The sequence below is a fragment of the Pinus tabuliformis genome, chromosome 9 (genome assembly GCF_031772625.1).
Source record: "Pinus tabuliformis cultivar Carrire ecotype Pingquan chromosome 9, CPIR1, whole genome shotgun sequence".
NCBI lineage: Eukaryota > Viridiplantae > Streptophyta > Pinopsida > Pinales > Pinaceae > Pinus > Pinus tabuliformis.
This window is the reverse complement of record NC_142307.1, coordinates 1,187,154,029-1,187,180,744: the sequence shown is the minus strand read 5'-3', so window position 1 is coordinate 1,187,180,744 and position 26,716 is coordinate 1,187,154,029. Positions and strand designations below refer to the sequence as shown.

The following is a 26,716-nucleotide window of genomic DNA, read 5'->3' as shown; positions in this document are numbered from 1 at the left end:
AACCCACAAAGATGCCCTTGTCTGCAATGGACTCTAGCTTGGTCCTGTTCTCCTTGGGGACATATGAATATGTAAGGCACCCAAAGATACGAAAGTGCCCAACATCAGGCTTCTTCCCAGAAAAAGTCTCCTCCGGAGTCACATTCCCCAAGCCACGATGTGGACTCCTGTTCTGCAAGTACACAGCAATGTTGCAGGCCTTTGCCCACAAAAATAAAGGTAACCCCTAATCATGAAGCATGGCTTTGGCAGCCCCTATAATGGATCTGTTCTTCCTCTCCGCAACCCCATTTTGTTGGGGGTTGTAAGGAACTGTGAACTCCCTCCTAATCCCTGCCTTAGCACAAAAATCAACAAACTCACCAAGGATATACTCCCCTCCATTGTCCGACCTGAGGACCTTGATCTTCCTACCTATCTAGGTCTCCACAAGAGCTTTGAACTCTTGAAACCGCTTGAAGACCTCACTCTTGGTCTTCAAGAAATAAATCCAGGTCTTCCTGGAGTGGTCATCAATGAATAAAACATAGTACTCATAGCCACTCAATGATACATGAGACATCTGACCACTCACATCGATATGAATCAAGTCAAGGATCCCGGTCGCTCTATTGTCACTGCTGGGAAAAGGGGATCTGGCAAACTTCCCCATAGCACATCTTCTGCATACATTAAGATGATCAGAACCGAAATCTAGCACACTAGTGATGATCTCCCGCAATGTACTCAAGGCCCCATGATACATGTGCCCCATCCTGCGATGCCAAATCTCACACAACTCCGAACAGCTAGATTTGCTATCGAACCTGTCTCAAGTGTTGCTACTCAATGCCATCAGGGGCTGGAATGAGAACTTGTACACCTTGGCATGGCGCACACCAATCACTCTAGCTGAAGAAGTTGAAGTTCCCCTAGGATATATAAGCACTTGCCCTCTCCTGAACAACACATCATATCCTCTGTCCTCAAGTGATGAGAAGGATATCAGGTTCTTCTTCATTCTACGCACACATAGAACATCTAACACTTTCAAGGGAGGTTTGGGTTCCCTATCAAATGTCAATGTCCCCACACCGACTGCTCTAACAATGTTGTCATCACCAAGTACTACCTCCATTTCAGTATCATCCTCTGAAAGCTCTGAGAAGTACTCTCTGACTCCTGTCATGTGGCAAGAAGCACCACTATCAACATATCAAATGCTAGAAGATGCTCTGCTAGTAGCGCGAAGTGCACACTCCCTCAGAACTTGTATGGCAGGTGCTCCTGCACTAGTGGCCTCACAAGCTATGAACCCAAACTCCCGATCAAAGCTCTCTGAGAAGCTCTCTATGTCTGCAGAAGCTGCCATGGGTTTGTCTTTCCTTTTCTTGTTCTTCTTCGGACACACAACAGCATAGTGTCCCACCTTTTGACAATTCCAACATTTGACTTTGGAATAGTCCTTCTCCTTGTTCTGTTGCTTGCCTTTCCCTTTGCCTTTGCCTCCACTCTTGGAAGCTTGCTTCTTTGCTTTGCCCTTCTTGCCTCTTGCTAACAATGCCACATTGTCATCCTCCTCCACCTGTTTGGCTGCCCCAAGATGGTTCTTTCTGATCTCATTCTAAATGCAATCATCCCACAACCTCTCCCAATCGAGAAAGTTTTCCCGTGCAACAATGCCATCCACAAAATTCTCCCAAGTCTTGCGAAAACCGTTCAAAGCAATCCTCACCAACTTAGTGGGTGCAATAATCTCACCTACGGCTACCAATTCATCTCTCACTGAAGTGATCTTTGTGAGGTATGTTGTAGCACTGTCAATATTAGCCATTTTAATGGCCTTCAGTTTCTCCTTTATGACCATTTTTTGTTTTCATTTGAGCTCTAATAAAGACTGGTCAAGGTTGTCCACATCTCATGTGCATAAGTCTTTCCTCACATGAGGAATGACATGATCTTTGATTCCTTCCGAAATCAATCTTTTTGCCTTAGCATTCTTTTTGTTAAACTCTGCCAGCTATACAGGGTCAACAGGCACTACTACTGGGTTCTGTGTGGTATTTACCATAATGCCCTAGACTTCTACTTCCTCAAAGATGCTCTGGATTCTCTCTTTCCATTCACTGTAGTTGTTCTGCCCATCCAACATGTCTTCCACTCTCAAACCCAAAGACATGTTTCACTGTCCTACCAAACTGAAATTTTCAAATTCGTGGTAAAGGTTTCTGTTTTCTGTGCAAAAATCAGCTTGTTGTAATTTTCACTTTGTTGTCCCAAACTGCACTTTTCAGCCAACCAAGCTCTGATGCCATGAATAAATTTCAACCCCCACTCTAGTTATCAGTTTTCCTTATCACTCCATGCATTTAGTTTTAAATCCAAGCATGATAAAAAATCTAAAATCTGGCAATGAAAATATTTTCTGAAAACAAAAATTTAAAGTTTTCACAACTGCTGAAATTGCAAAAATAAAACACAGCAAAATTATGACAGTCACACACAGAAAATAACACAGTGATTTTTGGTCAATGTGATCTGATAAAAACCCCCTACAACTCTTGGGGAAAACCAATTTGAGAGCTCTTCTTTATTTCTGAAAATGCTTTTACAGAGAAACTGAAATACACAGTAAAAATTCCAGCAACCATAAATTACAACTTATCTCGATTTTTGTGCTTGAACTCCACCTCGAAAATCGTCCCAATCAGTGAACAGCCAAAACAGAAATTTTCCAAAAATAAAACAGCATTAAATTTTGTACGACCTGGCTCGACAAATGTGTTCATAACTTGTACGGACCATACAGATTTCAGCAATACGGTTACCTCGAAAATCATGCCCAAATCTACCTCGAAATTTGTACCCTTGTTGTTGTCCCTCTTCCTGGATTTTTGTGCCTTTCTCCTACTGTACAGTTTTGCCTTGGGATGCATGCCAATAAATGTGGCTTCCCAGATTTGCTGAAATGTCTTATTGTTGCTCTCCTTCACTTCCTTACTGCTCAAAAATTTTCTCTTTGCTCTCTCTTCTCTTTCTCTAAAATGCTCATGAAAGAATGAATTGATCTCTCTCTCTTCTCTTCTCCTTTTACTCTCTAAATGACCTTTTGGGTTACCCTAAGATCTAATGGCTGAGATTCATTTAGATCTAGAGATGAGAATAAATGTGCACTTAATTCTCACTTTCTATTTTTTAACTCACCCACTTAACTAAAGACCCATTTAGCCTTTTATTTCCATAATCACTTTTTCACTTTCTAATTCTTCATTGACTTTAATAAAGTCACCTTTAAATTAGAATGTAACTTTACCACTTATAAAGTCACTTTTAAATTAGAATGTAACTTTACCACTTATAGTGTCACTTTTAAATTAAATTGACTTTACCACTTATAAAGTCACTTTAGGAGAAAAGTACAAATAAATTTGGACACTTTTCCCTAGGCCAAAGATCAAAGCCTTAGGGAACCACTCGTCCTCTGGTACCCAAAGATATAAGAAATCACTTTATTAGAGACTATGTTCAACGTGGGGTAGTACAGCTGCAGTATGTCTCCACAGGAGATCAGGTAGCAGACATACTCACAAAGGCTCTAGGAAGAGCTAAGTTCACTCAGTTCAGAGAGCAGATGGGTATGGTAGAGAATCTGTTTCAGTCGCAGAAACAAGTGATTTCTTAGTTACAGTGGCAGAAGGAGTTGCAGTACAGGCGCAATGTTGAGAAGTGGCAAGGTCAGCAATAGTACAGATGCAACATTTGCGCAGTAGTTGGTGGACAAGATGTCAAACATTAGTAGGGCAGAAGTAAACGTCACAGAACAGAGCAATGCTCCAGCGAGTTACATTGTTAGAGCAGATTCCTCGCTAAGAGGGAGTGTTGATTTCTAGTAGCATCGGATGTGCTCTAGTCTCAACTTTTGCAGGGAAGCTTAGACACGTGTATTCTCCAATACTCGGAAATCATTTTGGGAAATTCCACATGGAGACAATTTTATTAAAATAATCAATTTTTTTAATGGGACCCTAAGTCTAAACTTAGGAAATTAAAAGAATTAATGTGTATTAATCTAAACTATGGGTGTAACTTCTAGAATAAGGGAGAGATCAAGTCAATATGATCTTAGCCATTGATTATAATCTAATCTGGGTCGTTGATTGATCAATAAGAAGATTATAAGGGGAGGTTTGATGGGCAATTGGAGGACACACCAGAGGCAGATACTCAGTTCCCCGAGTAAGATCGATTTTTCTCACTGGTCAAAGTTCGGCAAGAGAAAACCGAATCAGAAGAAGAGTTGCAAGTCAGAAAGAGAGAGAGGGTATCAACATCAGTCAAGAGTGCAAGGAAGAAGAAGCAGAGCAAACAGAGGACAGCGCAGAAGCTATGGCACAGGGAGAGGCAGAGCAAGGGCAGTTTGACGTTGGAACCTCGTGGGCAGTTTGACGTTGGGACAGTGTGGGAAGGTTAACGCTGGGACGCAGTGAGACGCAAAGGGAAGAGAAGCACTTCTCTTGGATCAGAAACTTGTCAAGAAGCATTTGTAAATTTTCTCACAAAGAATCCTTTTTTATTTTGCTTGTTGTATCTTGTACATGAGATTTTTGTTGAAGAATAATAAAGAAACCCTCATCTGCTACACCGGTTTTCCCACATTGGGTTTCTCTAGGGAAGTTTGTCCAAAAACTGTGTCATCATGGTTATATTTGTGCCAGTATTTTTCTTTGCATTTACTTTCCGCGGTATTTTAATTGTGAAGGCTACAGCAAAATTTATTTCAAAATTTGCCATAAGAACACTATGATTAACTTATTTCTGAGTTAATAAGTAGAAGAAATAATATTAAGCACTACAGTTGGATTTCTATTTAGAAATTTTCACAAGCAGCTGCCAAAAGATTTTACACTTTGATGTGCAAGAATTGATGACTTATCAAGGTGTATTCAATGAAATCGAACCTCTAGGACATTCACCCATCATACATGACACATATAACATATGCAACACTTTAAAAGACTAAAAATTCCACAAATTTGCATGAATTAGAGGCAATTTCAGAGTTAGAGAGCGAAAATCCCATACATTATTCATGTGACAAGATAAAGTAAAGAATAGACATGAAAAAGAGCACTTACATATACAATGAATATATCCAATCATCAAATCAATACAATTTTGAAGCTCCAAGACCAAGAGAATAGTATCCAAACATCAAAATTCATCCATGAAACCAAGCTCGTCCTCAAAAACGAAATGTGAAATTCTCACAAGAGCTACTAATCCCAAACAAGTGTTGATGAGAGGAATGAATGAGCCTCTCATCAATTTATATCCTCTCTAAAGAGTTCAAATTGCCTAATTTGGCCCCAAATAATAAAATAATGTGCAACAATATCATTCCTTGGTGACAAGCCCACCAAGATAGCTCAAAATAGAAAAATAAGCCTCTCAAGAGGGCAAAATAGTAAACATAATGAGTCGCTGGGCCATTGAGAAGGCCTAGTGGAGTCCAAAGTGTGCCAAGGTGAGAGAATAGACTCCAAACATAGTGTATAAGGGGTTGGCCCCTTGATATCAAAGCAAGTCACATGTGGTGTCCCCAAGTGGGTGTGGGGGCACAATGACATCCTCATGGGTCTCCAAGTGGATCGATAGCGCATGTAAACCATCTGTAAGGGCTAGGATGATGATATGTGCCCTCCCCTTGCCTCTCGTCGAAAGACACGTCGTCATCTAGACCCTAGAACATCTGCCAGTGTATGCTGCAATGTCAAGCCGACTGGGCATGGCTAGGATGATGATATGTGCCCTCCCCTTGCCTCCCGTAGTGAGACACGTCCTCATCTAGACCCTAGAACATCTGCCAGTGTATGTTGTAATGTCAAGCCGACTGGGCATGGTGATCCAAGTGCATCATCCTCATCCAAAAAAGTGGAACACGAACAATCACTGAATGTGCTAGGGATTCATGAAGTGTTCTCTGTTATGGTGGAGGCCCATGGCTCTCTATGCTCACTCTACAATTGCCAATGTGACCCCCTAAAGGGCTTGGACCCCGTATAAGGAGACCAAACCCCAAATGGAGACCCACCTGCAATCCTGTATAAGATCCAATGTGTTCCCTTGCCCTCCAATACAACAAATCGTCAGAATAATCAAGTAAAAGAGTTTATAAATCATGGAATCAAATGGCCACTTCATAATGGCATGCCCTTCCGTAATGGGCTTCGGCACATACAAATGTCTCCAAGCTCAATAAGGGGGTTAACCAAGGACCCTATTAGGTGGTTTCAGCCTTTAAAAGGGGGGGGGACATGTCCATGGTACATCCATCAAGTGGTAGGTGCCATGTGATATAATGATGAAATGGAGTGGGAATCAAGGGAAAAGCTCTAAGCCACGTGCCATGGTACAAGGGTAGTTATAATAGGGGATGCCCACACCTAGATATATAAGTGTAAGATGGAGCAATCGTGGTACATAAGTTACACTAGGCCTTTGTTTTTCCACCCTTCTTCATATGTCTTTTGCCTTTGATTGTTTTTTCTTCGTAATTGCTCAGGGCTCCAGGGAATGAGAGCATGATGTGTACAGTGTAATATATAACAGTAGATACCCCCTTTAAGGTGGGGCAGTTCATCGCCCACCAAAGGTTAGAACAGTAATGGGTACCTAAATGTGGAGGGGGCTCATCTAGGGCCCATCGAAAACAAGGTGATGGCTGCAAATAAGGGGTAGAGCTTATGCTTGCCTTTTGCCCACATGCTAAATGTTTATGTCCAAGCCATCTTTCGCATTTTATGGTACAATTTCCTCTTGAGAGTTGCCAAATATGCTTTTTCTTTTGTTTTTAGCTGCATCAACCTTCGGGGTATTGTTCCAGTTCCAACCCAAAGTGTGGACAAGGGGAGGGGGAGGCTACCCTTTGTGGACCCAGTGGACATGTGGACCCGGATGGAAAATATGATGAATGGGTTTGTAATGAGTGGAAGGGGATAATATATATGGTGTCAGGAAGCTAGATCACGCAACCGAAATCGAGGTTTCCCATGTAGTGCCATCCCTAAAGCCCAATAGTCGGTAAAAGAGATCCCACGGAACTAGAATACAAGGTTAACCACCAAAATGGGTAGAAGAGACAAGAGTACAAACCTAGTCCACTCTCTCCGTCGAATCCCCCCACTAATCCATGCCCCAAAGTGTCCATGATAAGTAAATAAAAATACTCAATCACAATGATAAACCATACCTTCGAGTTTGGAATTCCCACCTTCAAACATACAATCATAACAGATGGGCGAGGGAACACATGGTTGGCTTAGGTGGCGGAAAAAATGGCAAACCTACCTATCTAGTGGTTGCAAGGGGTTGTTCGCTGCCGGCTGAGGACCATCTAAGAGAAAAAATTGCTCCTATGGGTATTACCCACAAAGTGTTGGGTAACAAATCCAAATGGAAAGAAACAAAACCGGATCCCTTTATAGGATATGTAGAATTATCTCCAAGAATTATTTTCAAATCTGTCTCCCTCTCAACCAGATTTGAGAGTACTTCTTTATAACCAATAAAGTGCCTTGAAGCATCACTATCAACGAACCAACTATCACAGGAATCTACAGGAGAGGAACTAGAAAGAGTAGAAACAAGAAGTATTTTGATTGTGTTTCAACTGCATTATTATCATACCTTGGGTTCCTTGAAGAATGGTAGCTTTCTTTACGAGCAGAAAGAACTTCTCTTCTTCTATAATCAGATTTGTTTGTACGATTGTTATAATTGGACCTCAGTGCTCTTCTGCCTCCGGCATAGTCACTAGCATAGTGGCCATGTTTATGGCAATTGTAGCATTGGACTTTTGATAAGTCTTTGTTCCATTTAAAGGCACTGTTGGATCTGGAAGCGGGCTTTCTTGAACAGTGATGGCATCTTCTTCCTTTCTACTTCTTGCTTTGGACAGCAAAGGTAGTAGGTTGTCCCTCCTCATTCCTGGGAATTCGTCCTCTGGAAATCATTTGTGCCTCTTCCAGATTACACTTTCCCAGGAGCTCACCAAATGTAGGAAACTTGTCATTGTTGTTGATGGTAGTAATAAATGTTTCCCAAGTTGGAGAAAGACCTCCAAGCATAATCAGCACAAGCTTTTTATCAGATACAATTTCACCCACTGTTGACAGTTGATATTTGATTTTAGATATCCTCATGAAGTATGCTTGAATGGTCTCTCCTTTGTTCATCTTAATATCTTTGAGTTGATTCTTCAAATCAATAATTTGACTCAAGTTGTTCACTTGATACATTCCAATCAGCGTATCATACATTTCCTTGGATTTCCTCAAGTTGGAGACATAAGTGATGAGATGGTCTCCAAGGGAATCAAGGATAATCTTTTTAGCCTTGACTTCTTTCTTGTATCTAACCTTGATAGCAGCATTAGATTTCCCTGTTGGTTCTACTACCTCTCCTTCAACATACTTCAGTACATCATGTTCCTCAAGAGTAATATCCAATTTTGTCTTCCAAGGCCAGAAATTTGAAGCATCAATCAGCTTCTCTTCATTCTTGAAGTAAGAAGAAGACATCTTGATTAAATCAAACAAATTTCAGCATCAAGTAGATGGAGCAGCAGGTAATATTTCAGCAGCAAATAGAAAGGGGCGGCAAGTGATATTTCAGCAGCAAAGAGACGAACAGCAAGTCTTATTGGGCTTGTCTTCACCAAAGCTTTGATACCATTTTGAAAATTGATGTTCTATGCAGAAACAATTACTTATCATGAAACTTCTTTCAGCTGCAATATCAGTTAAGCAATTGTAGATAAAACATACACCATATAAACCATATGCACAATAGGAGACAGCCAAGAACATAGTGAGACACAGAGAATTTAGGTCCAATGACCAGGACAAAACCCACAAGGGGAAAACCCAACCAGATTCTTCTTCTATTAGAAATCAATTGTTCAGCAAATAAACAAAATACAATGAGATATCAACAGAATGAGTAAGTTCACCCAAATCTGAAATAGTTGTAGCAAGAATATCTTTGGTAGCAACAATTGATGCAAACACTGAATCACTTTGGCTCACCAAGTTCTGCTCTTACTCTCCAAATCTCTTGCTCTCTCCCAGTCCTTCTCTAGTCTCTCAAACTCTCTCTTTCACAAGTTTGAATTTTCCTTTCACAATGCATGAGTAAGGAGTGAAGATATAAGGCACATATAAATAGGAGGAGCAACGAGTTCATGTCATAAAGGAGTAACTTGCATGCTTTGAGGAAGAGTAACATATGCCAATTTAGGGAGAGGTACAAATGCCTTGTAACTCATGCCATAAAGGAGAGAGGTACGCATGCCTTGTAACTCATGCCATACAAGAGAGAAGTACGCATGCCTTGTCACTCACGCCTTAAAGGAGAGAGAGTGTAACATATGCATTGAAGAGTGCATAAGAGGAATCTTTTATGACGAGTCTTTAATGAGTGTAAGGGGAGTGCAATGAATCCATTAAGAGATAGAGAGAGTAATGCATCATTAAGTGAGAGAGTTACGAGTGCCATCAAAGAGAGAGGTGGGAAGTGGCATGATTGAGTGCCAAGTAGGAAAGGTGACATGTATTTATATTTTGATAATAATATTATAGTATCATAAGGATAATAGTGATATTAATGATAATATTGGTGATTAAGTAAAAATTAAACAATTAAGATTAATTAAGGATAAGTTAAGTGATTTTCCATCATCTATAATCGATTACCAATTGAATCAATTGAAGCATGGTGATTTACTATTTTTGTAAAGTCATGGTTGAAATGATAGACATGACTTTCTATATTTAGAAAGTCACTCTAGAATTGTCAAAAATGAGATTTTATTCAAAGAAATTCATCTCTTAGTTGTTAATTTTCAGCAATGAATTGGGTTACAAGCCAACCCACTAGCTAAAACATAAAACCAAGCGAAATGCCCACATGTGTGAGTCAAAACGCTAACGTCATCCATGCATAGGCTTTACGAGGCATGCGTTGAGGCTTATTGGTGCCAAGCAAGGTGTAGAAGCCTTCTAAAATCATGATGTGAGGGTTGGCGTTCACATTTCTATCAAATCTAAGCCCTAGATCAACTGCCATCCTTCATGAAATGCTAAGTTGACTAGGGGTCTGCTAGGTCCAGGTGCATCATCCCAAAAAGTCATCAAATGTAGGGCAAAGTGCCAAAACGTTGTGAGTGCTAGAGTTGCCCAAGGGTGTGTATGATGCTTTGCTGCTACTAATCCCATGGCTCTCAATGCTTCACCTGTGGGTGTCAATATGCTTCTCTGGAGACCTAGGCGCCAGGTAAGGTACAAATGCCTTGTAACTCATGCCATAAAGGAGAGAGGTATGCATGCCTTGTAACTCATTCCATAAAGGAGAGAAGTATGCATGCCTTGTAACTCATGCCTTATAGGAGAGAGGGTGTAACATATGCATTGAAGAGTGCATAAGAGGAATATTTTATGACGAGTCTTTAACAAGTGTAAGAGGAGTGCAACGAATCCATTAAGAGAGAGAGAGAGAGAGTAATGCATCATTGAGTGAGAGAGACGAGTGCCATCAAAGAGAGAGAGGTTGAGTGCCAAGTAGGAAAGTTGACATGTATTTCCATTTTGATAATAATATTATAGTAGCACAAGGACAATAATAAATTAATGATAATATTGATGATTAAGTAAAAATAGAGCAATTAAGATTAATTAAGGATAAGTTAAGTGATTTGCAAAAATCTATACTTGATTACCAATTGAAGCTAGGTGATTTACTATTTTTGGAAAGTCATGCTTGCAATGCTAAACATGACTTTCTATTTTTAGAAAGTCACTATAGAATTGTCAGAAATGAGATTTTATTCAAGGAAATTCAGCCCTTAGCTGCCAATTTTCAACAATGAATTGGGTTACAAAGCCAACCCACTAGCTAAAACATAAAACCAAGTGAAATGCCCACATGTGTGAGTCAAAATATTGAGGTCATCCATGCATAGGGCTTCATGAGGCATGCGTTGAGGCTTCTTGGTGCCAAGCAAGGTGTAGAAACCTTCTAAAATCATGATGTGAAGGTTGACCTTCACATTTCTATCAAACCTAAGCCCTAGATCAACTGCCATCCCTCATGAAATGCTAAGTTGACTGGGGGGCTGCTAGGTCTAGGTGCATCATCCCAAAAAGTCATCAAATGCAAGGCAAAGTGCCAAAACATTGTGGATGCTAGAGTTGCCCAAGGGTGTGTATGATGCTCTGCTACTGCTTGGAGTCCCATGGCTCTCAATGATTTACCTATGGGTGTCAATATGCTTCTTTGGAGACCTGGGTACCAATTAAGGTGCCCAGGTCATGGTTGTGGAACTGCCTATGAATCACATCACAAAGTCTAGCAAGCAACAAATAATTAGGTACAATAATAATTTTTGCATCTAAGTGGACCAAGCTTGAAATTAAAGGGTTATGTGACACTTCAAACAAAGCCTCCCTTCCGAATTTAGGGTCCTGAGCTCCCAATGGTGTTTCCTCCCTAGGTAGGAGTCGCTAAAGTACAACCCTATTAGGTGTTTCTAGCCCCCAAGGGGAAGTAACATTTTTCAAGTCCACCCTTCAATCAATAGGTGTCATGTGAATAATGATGGTAATAGAGGGGAGAAAACTTCATGATCAAGTGACATGGTCAAAGGAACCAGCATGATGGGGATCCACATCCTAAGTGTATAAATGTGAGGAGCGAGCAGTTGTGGATGCATGAGTTACCAACTTAGCCTTTGTTTTCCCACCCCTCTTATGTGCCTTTCACTTTTTCTTGATTTTTCTTTGTATTATTGCTCATAGCTCAAGGGGTTAGAGCTTTCTTTGTATGATGTATAACAGTTTTGTTACCCCTTAATGATGATGCATCTCATTGCCCGATCAAGGTTTAGACATGCAAGGGTTCCTTTCTTGATGCAAGAGAGGAGCATGTGCTCAGGAACCAGGTGATGGCCATAATGAGTGAGTACATCTCATGCTAGGCTTTTGCCCATGTGCTAATGTGTATGTCTCGGCCATCTTTGCATTTTAATATTCTTTTAATTTTTCTTTTGTGGCCATTATTTGCTCTGTCCTCTTCTTTTAGCTACATCAACCTCCTAGGGCCAAGTTTCAAGCCCTACCCAGGTATGAGGATGCATGAGTGCCAAATCCCAGAGAACCAATGATCAGTTGAACCCAAAGAATGGAGGTCGAATATAGGGCTAGTAATGTAAAATGGAAAGTGGTAAGTATGGAATCGAGATAGATGGAAAATGTTATCTCAATTAGAGCTTCCCCAGTAGTGCCCCTCCTATACCCATTAGACCATTAAGGGAGGTCCCACTAAACTAGGACCATTTAGCTACATCAACTTCCCAGGGCCAAGTTTCGAGCCCTACCCAGGTATGAGGATGCATGAGTGCCAAATCCCAGAGAACCAATGATTAGTTGAACCCAAAGAATGGAGGTGGAATATAGGGCTAGTAATGTAAAATGGGAAGTGGTAAGTATGGAATCGAGATAGATGGAACACGTTATCTCAATTAGAGCTTCCCCAGTAGTGCCCCTCCTATACCCATTAAACCATTAAGGGAGGTCCCACTAAACTAGGGTTGAAGATTAACCCCCCCAATGATTAGTTGAACCCAAAGAATGGAGATGGAATATAGGGCTAGGAATGTAAAATGGAAAGTGGTAAGTATGGAATCGAGATAGATGGAACACGTTATCTCAATTAGAGCTTCCCCAGTAGTGCCCCTCCTATACCCATTAAACCATTAAGGGAGGTCCCACTAAACTAGGGTTGAAGATTAACCCCCCCATTTCAGGTGAGGGAATAAGATCACAATCAAAACCCCTCCTCCTTCCAAGTCACCCCATAATACATATCAAAAGCCAAAAGTACAAACAAGCATAAGCACCCAATTGCAAAATGAATAAAATTAGAGTACCTTTTTTTCCGGAATCCTGCCTTCATTCATGTGCTCTTGCAAGATGGGTGAGAGGCATATGACTGATGCAGATTCACATCATCTTAAAGCTTACATGTCCCTGATGATGGGTGGAGTGTCCACCCAAAACGTCGGACAAATTAAATTTGCAAATACAGTTATTTTCCAAAAATTCATCTTACAATACGAATAATTGTGAAAATCTTCATAAGGTTTTGTATCTTTTCCTTTATTATAGGGAGATTGCTATTTTTAGCATTTTTATTTGTAGCAAGGCGACATGTGGCGATATGAGAGGTTGATACATGGGAACTTATGGAATGGACAAGTAGTGTCATTTGGACCTATAGATGAGTCATCAATGATGCGGCAAAATGCATAGTTTATTTCCTCTCTCCTAATGTCAATTGTTTTTTCTCCTTTAAGTTGAAAATCTCAAAATTCTCCAAGGATATTTTTATCCCAAGTCGACTTTGCCAAAATTACTTCAACGTTATTTTTATTCCAATCTAAATTAGCCAAGGATATTTTCATCCTAGTTCAAATTACTTAAGGATATTTTGATCAAGTTGAATTTACTCAAGATACTCAAGGATGCTTTTACCCAAGTTGAATTAGCTATAATTGTGCTCAATGATATTTTTATCTAACAACAACTTAGAAATACTTTAATTAAACTTGAGCATGTGCCACTTCACTTAGTTTTTTCCTCTAATTCAATTCAGTTAGAATATGAGTTTACCCTACATGCTTTTTCAAGGGCACGTTGATTGCCATTTTGGGCGAGTTCGACCTCCTATTCTTCCTATGTGCATTGAGGTTACAAATAGAGGTGGAGGCTATGGTTGCAAATCAAATTGTCTTCAGCAACAGCATTACCTTCTCTCTCATGTCTCCATTAATCTCTCTCTTCTCTCTTCTAGCTTCTACTCTATTGTGTCTAAATATCATTGACATTGATTCTATAATAGTGATCTTGGTGCAGCCAACCTCTTGTGGCCTTTGTAGAATAAACCTCTGTTTTGATCCATACTATCTCTCTGAGTTGTTTGATGTCTTAACGTTCATCTTATACAATATTGTAAAAGTTTTTAAGCCACTTTCATTGGCTAAATCTGCCATTTAAATGTCTTCTGTCTATTTTATTTTCCATTTGAAAAGATGACACTATAGATTATTCCACCATTTAAAACACAACTTGTAAATCATTTGGCCACTAACTTGCTGGTTAAACCGTTAAACAGCCATTGCATTGCTGTTTTTTCTGTGTTATTTTGCATATTTTTACGTGAAAAAAGTACATGATAGACTAACATACACCCACCTGAGGTTGGCAAAACACAGCCCAAACAGAGAGGGAGATTTGCAAGTGACACGAAGGGCAGATTTTCCTAGAAGTTTCAATAATTTCCACTGTGGATTTTGAAAGATATTCCTACTTACATACAGTGCAGAAATTTGTGCTAACAGAACGTTGATAGCCAACTCTACAACAATGTGAGAGGCCAACTCTAAGTATTGTATGCCCTCCACAACTTACTCCAAGCATGCCCTAGATTATCAACTGAGAAAAAGTTGGGTTTGAAAAATATAATCAAAGCCCAACGTCATTATGTATAGGAACCTAGACTGAAAGCAGCAAGATTGAAATCCATGTACTGCTTATCATTCGTAAAACATATTAATGCTTCTAATATCATACACAGTTACCATCTTTGGCTCCTACAGTATTGTGTGCCCTCTACACCTTACTCCAAGCATGCACTAGATTATCAACTAAGAAAAAGTTGGGTTTAAAAAATATAACCAAGGCCCACTGCCATTATATATTAGAACCTAGACTGAAAGCAGCAAGATAGAAAGCTTATTATTCTTAAAACATTTTAGGGTTTCTAGTGTCATAAACACAGTTAGCAGATTTGGCTCCTACTCAATTATGAAGTTGACTCGACATACTTGACATACTCAACAATATTAAAACAAAATGCAATAAAATCATTTTTCTGCAAGAAACATTACTAACGAGTATGGCGAGTATTGACTCGGGATACTTTGAGAGTACCTTTCCAATACTCGAGCATGTTGAATATTAACTAGTTAATATTCAGCCAACTACGATCAACAGAGTATTGAGTCAAGTACTTGTCCTAGGGCAATACTTGTTACGACTCGACAGTTGTACTTATGAGTATCACAACTATGCACATAACCATTGATCACAGTGTAGGACATAACCAATTAGAAACAGAACTTCCTTGAACAATATACATGATTACCAGCCACAAATATTTTTACAGAAAAACAAATCAAGCAATATATATGTAATGAATGCTTTAAACACAACAACCTTTTGTGAGGATGCAGAGGGCAATGGACGTAAGGATGAAAAACTATAATATTGTCATTACATATTCAGAATTCAAATTTGAAAGGAAACCAATATATAGGGAACCATGCACAATTTGAAAAAAGAAAGTGACCAAAACTTCCACAAGCATATCTTGATGAACTCTGATAATGGAATACCACACCCTTTTTCATCAAAAAAGGAGTACAATATCATTTCGTAAGGCCATGAAATTCTTCACAAATATTTAAAATAACAAAACTAAAAACCACAAGGCTTATAGAACCATTCATGGTTGTGCACCATGTACTTGATCAGGAATTTATCCAAAAGTAAAACCTATTCCTATTATTGTTGATTTGTATAATATTTAAATTGGACATATTTTCCATATGAACATTTAAATTTGTCACATGTTTAGGAAAGCCATTGCATGTAGATATCTGTTGCCTTTTGCTATTTGTGTAGATTGTTTTAAGCATTTCTTACCATGACTAATTACATAGCAATGACCATGATATAAAAATCATTTTGATGTGGTCATCCAATTTATATAATAATTTTTCACGATTTCTTCAATTCACCCCAATCATGTTCTTGAACTGTTTTTATTTCTTTGTTCTTTATACATTGTAAGGAGCAAGCCAACAAGTAGACTTAAGTACTGAATGGCATGTGCTAGCCTTCTATTTCCATGTGCTAAAGGAGGCAATTTGCAGTTATGTCACCATCACAATCACTCTTGGTGACAGTGGTCAATTCCTCTCAACCACAGAGATATCCAGGATAGTCATTGAACAGCAAATTTAAAATGCTCTGGAGCTCCATCCCCATGCAACCTCCATCACCCAGTCAGTTATCCTGGACTATGATAAGTCACTCCTTGATATTTACTAGGTAGAAGGGTCCACTGACCTCTACAAATTAAGAAAAATGTTTCCAAAAGACCCTAACCTCTTCAACTGTGAAATCCTAGCAACAATTTCCTTGTGTTGAAAGTTGTAACTAGTTTCGGTCTTCATAATTGTGACTTGATGTAATTATTATTGTACTTGTCAACAGAAAGAAAAAGAAAATATATTTTGTAAGAGAAAAAATATTTTAAAATGGGTTTCTTGCCCATTGGTCTCTTGTCCTAGGTCAAAGCACCCATTGAGTGATCTAGGGTTTTGTATAAGAGTCAAAGTCAAGGTGATAATGTAAAGTCCCTTGGAGGGCTCATGTATCAAAGCAAAAAAATGTCTTTTATGTAATTAAAGAGTCTAGGAACCAACAAAAGGGTCAGGTCGACCAGCCCATGATGTCGGCCTAGAAGAGGCATGTGCACCCACTCAAAAAGCTATATAAAGGGAGGAATTCGACCTCCATTACATACACAATCTTGGCATACATTTTCTCTGATCTAAGGCAAGTAAAAAGATATGAAAGAACTAGAAAAAGGCAGCGAAGATGGATAGAAGATCGGATCTCTGTTTTTCGGTTTGCTTCCCTCACACGTGCGAGTTTTCTGTGGAAGACTAGGGTTTCCACAGGTCCGAATTTTGCAGAAACAGTGACAGATTCATGAAGCAGATCTATGGGTGGCTGGCCTGATCTTTTGGTGAGTGGTCTTGTGTCTTGGTCTTGGAAGTCTTCATTGAAAGAAATTCTATAAGAAGAGGAAGTTCTCTGGGTTTTCCCCTTGTGGGTTTGCCCTGGCTTGGAGCCTTCTCTGGTGTTCTCTGTGCTTGTGATCTTGTTTGACATTTATATTGATGATGTTAGAAGGAACATAATAATGATAATGATAAAGTATTAATATACCACAAGTAAATGTCAAGTTAAAGAGAAATCAATTGTAAAAAACCCTAAACAGTTTGCCCTAGATTTCTCAACACCTTGAACCCCTCCTTCGCCTCCCAATCATCAATAGAAGGCACTCCTTAGCCCTCTCTGTGTACCATTTACGATTAAATGAATAGACAACCATGCAAAATGGTGTGTGACATGTACATGCATTCCTACCTCCTCTAAATGATGGATCCAATATGTTGGCATAACTCTAGTGAAGGATTCCTCTCATGAATAGCAATTCTAACTCAACCCAACATGCTTTCAAAGATCGCATACATTTCTCCAAGACTAAGTGGATCAGTAAGTGTCACCAAGTACGTGCAATGTGTGTTACCCTTTATCACTCTTTGTTCACAAACTTCACCTATGGGGTCTCAGACTCCACTCACCTACACCAACCAATGCAACCATAGACAACAATGCGCATGTACCTCAAACATTCTCTCCAATCAGAGAAAACACTGGGCATATCCAGTTTTTGTGGGCTTGGGAATGCCTTCCTCATGTGAGATCTGTAAACAGCTAAAGAGGTGCAATATTTGCAGATCAGAGTGCATTGTTCAATGCATGCACACAACATGGGCTCTCATAAATATGCATGCAGCTTCCTTGAAGCAATCCCCCAACTGACCAACGAACCTAAATAGCAATTATGATACCTACATCACAATGGTGGGCCTAACCTCCTCTTTAGCATCCCAAAAATATCAAACTAGAAAGATGATTCGTTCTGCTTTCCCAACAATCTACTCTCAAAGAGAATGGACCTGCTAAAGATGTGACAATAATGTTGATGAGTGGTCGTTAACAAATATCAGCCCACGCATCCACAATAATAGAGCACCCTGCTGGCACCCAAGCGGTTTCCAAATGAAAGGGCATATGAAGTCCCTACATCTAAAATATGAGGCCCCTACACCTAAAATCTTCCTAAACATCTCCTTATAAAAAGGAGAATGAGAAACATAGAAGAAAATTACATTCACATAAAAAAACACTTGCAAGCACATCATCTACTTTTTTATGCAATTGAATGCTATACATTAAAAACATCGTGCTTGACCCTGCACTGACCTCATTTTAGAATAAGATACTCAGTTCAATATATTTAACAGTGATTATCATTCACCATCTGCTGTTTTCATGACTGAAAAATATAACGAGATTCTAATTACACTCCAATTAGAAATGGTATTTGTGCCAATAACATTACATAATTAAATTGCTTGGACCCATCTCATCAGAGTCAATCCGCTATCTTATTGTAGAATCACTAATGGGTGGGGCATGCTAAGGTGACCAATTTCACAGCAAGAGTCAAAAAACAATTATATTCTCAAGCACTATATTTATGAATTATTGCCTTCTCCCCATGGAGTATTGAAATTATCCACTTATAGTAATCAAGAATGAAAATAAAGTCGACACAAACAACAACAACAAATTTGTTATGTGCTGTTCAGCAAAGAAAAAATAATTTTAATAGTTACCTGGAGTAAAGGAACTTCCTCAATAGGAAGCTCGGCTCCAAGATCACCTCGAGCAACCATAGCCTACACAATATCAAAGCAATGGCAAATCTATGAGAGCATTTTATGCAATATGTAGATTCAATCCAATAGACATACAGCTGTAGGGCAGAAAAAATTGAGAGATCCAAACAAGCATACGTACACCTGACAGGAAGAACAGAATGACCAACAGGCTAGCAGCAAATGGGAAATCACATGCTCCAAAAGGAGTACATTAACAAACTAATTAATAGACGGATAAAGCATTTTAGTTCATCCATATCTAGGAAGTAAATCAGAGAAATGAGATTAATGAGATTAGTTTGACCTCTTCTCAATGGAAACAAGTCGAGAAATAATTTACTGCTGTTTTCTGACATTTTTCATTTTTTTGGAAAATGCTTTCAATCGTCACATAATTGGAACAACTACCAGTTAGATATTAGCAAATTTTACTCACACAGTGCTGGGTGAAGTCTGCTTCCTTTGGAGATTAACATCACAGAGGAACTTGGCATAGCCCTTATGAACTAAATAAAGGATCAGACAACCAAACGCAGGACCAGAATGCCGCAGATGGTCACCCATGCAATTATTTGCCATCTTTTAGTCTCCATTTTGAAATGATAGATTCTATTGACATAACTAAATCAACATTTACGATTTTGAATTCTGTGTTTAGCGATCTTTTAAGAATAAGTTGACGAATAAAATTTTAATTACAGGTCCTGCCACGGAATACATCAAGGTTATAGTTGATTGCCACATCAAACATACAATTCAATTGCATTTACTAAAAAAGGAAAAATCAACCCAATATAACGACTGACCTAAATACTTGATCAAACAAAATTTCTTTGAATGTGAATAAATTGTTCTAATTTATCAATTCAAAAACCTCACTACTCAACAATTTCTTACCTAGAACTGCTGAGGTTTGAATTTTCACAACTCATAAGAAGGATGAGATAATAAGGATTTGGTAGCTGACAGGAGAGAAGCTCAAGCAATTCAAAAATATCATATTCACATCTTGTAAAAATAAAGTTATGGAGAAAGTTTTAGAAATTAACATGAAGCATTCCCAAATCAGGCAGACCATGTTACTGCCAGATATATTGTTGAACTGAACACTCTTTATAAGTTTGCATTGAATTTCCTAGAGGATGAAAAACTTGCGAAACGTAGCTTGGGAAAAACTGAAAATTATTTTTGAAAGCTATCTAAAACTTCCTTGAAGTTCACACGCAGACTGGAAAAATAAGCATTTGAGAAACTGCTTGGTGTATTAATGCAGGAAGAAAGCACATCCAACAGCGCATCCATGATGAAAGGCAAGGAAAACAGGAGAACCAATTTGTGAAGGAGTAAGAAAGAGAATCAAATAAAAGGTAACTCTAATTCTCGGCAAGACTCAAAAATATACTCTTATTATGAAAAAGTGAGGCATTTTATAAAAGACTGTTCAAAGGATCCTAAGATTCAGGACCAAGGGTCAAAAAGTCCAGGAGTCAAAGATCTAATATTGCTGGTGAAAATTGCAAACATCAGGAAGAGAATAAGGACTTCTTGTTTGTTCTTGCACAAACAAGTCAGTCAAGCATTAATAATGTTTGGTAGTTGGATTCAGAAGCTACATACCATATAATGAAATGAGACACAATACATGGGTAACCCTAGGAGAAAATATTTCTCTCATGTTGCATCTTGCCAGCCAGCAGCCCTACCATGTTCCACAGATAGCCAGCCTCAAATGCCTCTCATCCATTTTCCAGTCAGTGCACTCATTGATCTAGCCTACTCATCTGATGAAGGTGGGTCATCTATTGTGAGGTACTTTAAACATTTTGCATTCAAGTGCTTTCATTTAATGTTTCAGGCATTTTAGTATGAATCACAAGTTGAAATTGGATTATACACCGCTATTGGCACTGTATTTGTTTCCCTTGCTGCACCTTGGTGGTTATCCTGTGTCACTAGTCCAGTGTGATCTTCCTTACAGTCTTTCTTTCACTGTTTAGCAGAGCAACAAATAGGAGGCTCTAATGATGGTAGCACTCCATGTTATTCATATTTAACACTCAACATCATTCTCCAATGTCTCTTATCCCATCTTTTCATTGGTTGTTTTTAGTGAGTCACATTAGTTCCCTGTTGGCTCTGTCCTGTGAGAAGAAGGGGTTTAATATGCCCAAGGTCGATCCAGATGTAAGAAAAGAAAGAGCGTGAACCAAATGTCAAAATACATGCAAAGCATGCAAAATCCAAGTTTAGCTTGAGCCTTGAACTCTACCCCTCTTATATAGCCACTCATCCCCAAAAGTTTCCATGCATATCATGCCTATCAAGAAAAAGGAACTTTCAGTGAACATCCCAACCCCAATGAAGCAATAAATAACCTACCATTAAATGGGGATTACATGATCATTAATCCTTGATCAATCAATAAAGTTTGTTAAACAAATTGTATCAAACCAAGAAAGAAAAAGGAGAAATATTGGGGCTTGGAAAAATAAAGGCAAGGAAAGGTATCTCAAGCGACTAAGCACTCCCTCTACAAACACGCTCATGGACAATGGTTTGTGTGACCTAGTATAAGACTGACACATTTCATGAAGTGAACCCCAAGCCATAACACCTATCATTTGAAAGGGTCGGCCTAGGAATTGTTCCTCCCCTTAGGGTTGGAAGCACCTAATAAGGTCATGTGAAAACACTCACATATCTAAGCAAGGTAACTTGTGCACAATCATAGGCTTGTAGGAGACTTGAAGATACTTGTGTGAAGTACTTTAATGGATTTAACATTGAATATGGTCCACCTTGATGCTTTTATGGTTCTTGTACCCATTATGTTGATCTCACTTGATTCCTTGAGTATGTGTCAGATTATTCTTACAAGTGCAACCGGGATCCCTTGAGTAATAAGTGATGCTTCAATAGCACTTTATAGATCACATCCAACCACATTCCATGATGATGCAAGACACTTGATGGAGGACATGTAAGCCCCTGTAAGGAGCATTGGCCTTGATGAGGACTTAGCATTGATAATGCAACCCTCCTGCAAAGTCTAGCCGCAAGACCTTGGACACCAAGCTTTGGTGCTAGGACATTGAGTTGAGGGATGGTGCACCCGTGAGATTATTGGACACCCCCAAGCTGGCATTGTACCTTCTTGATGGACATTTCACATCTCTTGATGGTGATCAATGGTGTTGATTACTTGGGACCCCTTTGGAGGAGTAGAAGCTCTATCTAGATAAGTTCATGACCTACCTTGATGACATCATCCTAGTTACTCATTTGATGATGAAGTGAGCCTTTTGATGTATGGCATGAGCTTATGAGGCCTACTTTGGTTATATGCAAACTCATTTGGATAGAAAAGCATGACTTATGGGTAAGATACATCCCTTGAGCCATTTATAGAACCATTTTCATGGAGAGATACACCTTTTGGATGATGATGTCATCCTTGGAGGGCATTAAACTAACATGTGTGGGCTAATTGAGGCTTAATTTTAAGTTATTTTATTGATTTGGCTATATTTGGGGGGTTTTGTTATGACTTGTCTACATCATGTCATGGATTTAATGATGTTTTAGGGATGTTTAGTCTAATTTAGGGAACATAGACTTGGCTACCCTCATATAAATAAGGGGAGTCGATGTCACTTCGATCATTGTCACACTTGGATTAATACACTTCATCAATGATCTTTCTCTCTAGCGTGTAATGGAGACCTAGTTGAGCGACTTTCTTGGGTGGATGATGTGATGTAATATATTTTCATGGATGCTTATAGTGGATCTCAGATGTTGCATGGTGAAGTAAGTTAACTTATTTCTTTTATCTTGGTTTATGTTCCATGGGATGTAAATTCTCACGCCAAATTAGTTTATTTAATATTTGGTGCATTATGCATACTTGAGCTAAACCCCGCTTCCAAGTATTTGAGAAATAGAAATAGTTTCCTTTAATCATCCAAAAAATTGAGAACCTAAATTGCCAGCCATAGGGTAAGTTAGTTTAGTTGCCCTAATTTGTTTGGATTTAGAATCACTCCAAAAGAAACCCTGGAATAGTTTGTATCCTAGACTCGATTTGCCCTAGATTAACAAGGCACTAGTATTTATCATTTGTGGCATTCTTTTAAAACCCTAAATTCGTTTTTGTTTTTAATTTATAGTAAATTAAGGTTAAAATACAACAAAATCTTGTGTTTTAGAATTTAATGACTTCTTGATGTATGACCTAGGGTTAGGCTTTGTTTAAAAGTTCATTAGAGAAGTTAATCCAAAGTTTTTCGTCCATTTTTCAGACATTTTCTAGGGCTGACATCATACTTTATTTGTTGGTATATGCTATGTTAACAATCAAAATGTGTAGTAATTTTGTCCTTAGTTTAATCTTAAATTTAGTCTTCATCCCATATAATTTTTGCACAATTTTAACGACTAAATTTGCTGTTGTTATGAACTTTTGTTTTGTTGCAATCTGCTGCCCTAAAATCCTAGTTTGTAAAAGCCTAGAGTTTTTCTCGATTTTGTGTTCTGGGAACCTATTTCAGACTCCTTAGACTAATCCTAACTTTTGAATTGACCCATAGGTCCTTTGAATCCAAATCTTGAACTTACTCCATCCACTACAAACACATGTTATGAGAATTGGACTGAAACCAATGGAACCAGATGGTCCAACCGGTTTGACCCCCAAACCAATCTGGTTCAAGGTCTATGTAACATCCCCAGTCCACTGTTGGCTCATTCCAACCGCCAACTAAGGCCTAATTTTGTGTCCATTACCACTGTAAATTGTTTCTTAGGTAATTTCCTCTTTTCTAAGAAATTCCAGGCTGGTGAAATGCATATTTAAATGCTCTCTAATTGAAATTGCTCATAACAGGCATATAAATGCTTATTTCATATATTTACACAGAAATTAGAAATTTACACATGCAGCACATGAAAGAATACATGATTAATTGCATCACAATTAATTTAATGTTAACATATATACTTATATGATAAAATGGCCAATTGGTTGCAGATCTTCGATGTTCCTCCCAACCATTTACCATGATGTTCATTTTCACTCAAAAGTAGTTCACCCCTGAGCTGGGGCTTTTACTCCATGGGGCACTAGCTCACCCAAATCCTTGTATATGTCCAGTACCATCAACCAGCCAAGGTACCAAACCCCTACAACCTCCAAGCTACAATCTCACATCCCCCATCAATCTACACCCAAGCAGTGCACGCCCTTCTTTGCACTTGCAGTCCCTCAAGCAGTGCCACTACCTCCAAGGCATCTTACTTAGCCAAACAAGGATGTTCTCAGAGTCTTGTGGCTCTAGGAGTTCCTACTACCCTTCTTGAGGTCTCCAGGTACCATCCAGGCCCTCATATCAAACCCTCACAGCTTCCAACCTCCAAGCTCACATTCCCCATTACCCACACCTAAGTGATGTGCACCCTTCTCTGCACCAGTAGTCTCTCAGGTTGTGCAACCACCTGCAAGGTGTCCAACTCAGCCAGACAGGGATGTTCTCAACATTTGGGCTCCAGGAGTTCCTGTTGTCATCTTGGGTAACCACTCTCTGACTGAATAATTGGCTCACTGGCCAACTCGCTAACTGACTAATGGCTCTATAGTGCCAACATCATTCTTTTTATATGCATGTCTTTTCTCTAACACATGGCACTTCTTCGAGTCACTTAATGGAACTTGGTTATACCCATGTGCTCTATTTAATGATTATTAAATCATATAAGCCCCCTTTTATATCCATGGAGTCTTAGCCCCCCATCATAACCCTTTCATCTTACTTGATCTGCGAGCATAATGTGTTTATTAACATGCATAAGATAACATATTCACAATATCGGGTTTTATAATCTCAAAACATATAAAAGACATATATACAAGCATAATGGCCCCAAAACATAAGAATACACATGCACACGTGTTGAGAATTCCATGAAGATAGAGATTAGGGTTTATGATTCCTGTTTTCTTGATAAATACTTATGATTATGTGTTGGCCTTTAATTATTCATTTTTATCTCTTCTTTCATCAAGCAATTACCAATTCAAAATGTATGAAGATCACAGGAACGAGAGACACAAGATGTAGACTCTCAATCAAGGAAAACCTGTCTCTTATGGGAAAACCCAGTGAAACTCTTCTCTATATAGAACCAAGTCAGAAATGAGACAACCAGGACTCCAAGACAAGACCAAGAACTTCCACCAAACACCAAGTCAACCCTCCAAAGTATCTTCTTCAAAAGGAGTCCAAGTCTTCCAAAGTCAAAGAAAGTCAAAGTACTTCAATTCTGCTCAATCAAGGTTTCGGCCTCCTAGTTCAGGTCTGCAATTTTCGGCCTACAATCTTTGGTCTTGCAATTCGCATAGATTCCCAGATTCTTCGCACATGTGAGCTAAGCAAGTTCAAATTTCAGACATCGTCTTCTTCGCTTGGATTCTTTTGTTTTTCCTTGACTTCACTTGCCCTTCTTTTGTTTTAGGTGCAAACCAAACTTGGTTGAAATGGATGCCAAAGAGGTCGAATACTCTTTAAATATATACTCATCTAGTGTGGTCGAATATGCCTCTTCTAGGCCGACTTCATCAACAGGGCCAATTTGGTGTTGGGAATCAAAAAAATATATTTTAAAAATCAATTTTAATGTTCCTTTCTAGATATAATGTGCGCATAAGGGTCTTATACAAAATACAATGACTATATTGACTCAATAAACCCTAAAGCATGAAGAACATGCTTGACCTAATTGACAAAATAAAATAGAGCATGAAACCCATGCTTTCAAAATTATACTTTCCTTTTTGCTTTTGCTTTTACAATAAATATATAATGATATAAGTTAAATAACAATTATGAAGACCGAGCATAGTTATAGTTCTCAACAACACAGGCACACCGGCCCCAAATGATCATCTCGGCTCACCGGCCTAGTTAATATGTTTCGTCTCACCAGCATAAGTTTCGCATGTACATGTTATTTACAATCCAACCAAGTAGGGGTATTATAGTCTAGAACCGAAAACATCTATGTAGTATCCAACTAGCCTTTTTCACCAAACCAACCGGTTTTATACTAAACCGACCTTTTTCCACCAAACTAGATGATTTCATACCATTCACCCAAGGACATTTCAAACATAATTTTAAAAAATAATAATAATAATAATAATTTTTGAGCAAGCCAACCTAATATTCATGGCTCAGGGGCTACTAATGCTATGAAATTAATGGTAATGTTTGTTAGTTTTTGTAGTATCAGAAGCGTTCTAGCCTTGAAAATTTGTGGAGAAGTTAGATTACATGAGATCTCCAAAACCCAAAAAACGTTTCTGGAAATTCCGCCTAGAAATGACTTAATTAGATTATTAACCAATTTTTAAATATTTCCTAAGTCTAAACTTAGGGAATATGGTTAATTAATCATAATTAATTAAATCAACGCGTGAATGATCTAGAAACTCACACGGATCGACTTCAAGTTAATGCCAGCCATCGATTAAGATTTAATCTTGGTCATTGGAGTCTCAACAGAGGATTATAAGAAGAAGTTGACAAGCAATTGGAGAATACACTTAAGCAATTCGATTTCATGAGCAGATCGATTTCTAGATTAGCAACAGTCAGTTATCGGAGAGAGAACTAGTGAGATCGAAGCAGTGAGTGGGGCAGAGACAATGATCCAGAGGAAATATTTTCCAAATACAGAGAGGAAGCAACATGTGAGATGAATTATCCCAGAGAAGCAGCGTTGAGGGGCAGCACAGTTGCTTTAGTTAGGCAGTTCGATTTGGAGAGAAGCAAAATTGTTCTCAGTTCCAGAGGCAAGGAAGGAGTCCCAGAGGTTGGAGAGACAATTTTCACAGCATCCAGAGGCAGAACGACTTCATCAGAGCCCAGTCCAAAGCAATTCGTCCAGTCAACTACGCAGAGTAGCGCAGAGGCTGACGCAAAGCTCCAGGAGGCCGAGTTTTGATTGGGAAAGTCGAGCCAGAGATTTCTTGTGGGAGAAGGG

General features: G+C 38.9%; 1 protein-coding gene across 1 annotated transcript in view; it reads right to left on the bottom strand.

The window, feature by feature from the left end:
* Positions 1-26,716, bottom strand: part of LOC149152801 (pyruvate kinase isozyme G, chloroplastic-like) — a 125,616-nt gene that overhangs the window by 17,407 nt on the left and 81,493 nt on the right. Inside the window, exon 7 of the mRNA XM_089440147.1 lies at positions 18,632-18,694. Coding sequence (XP_089296273.1) covers positions 18,632-18,694 — 63 coding nt within the window. The remainder of the gene's footprint in view (positions 1-18,631; positions 18,695-26,716) is intronic.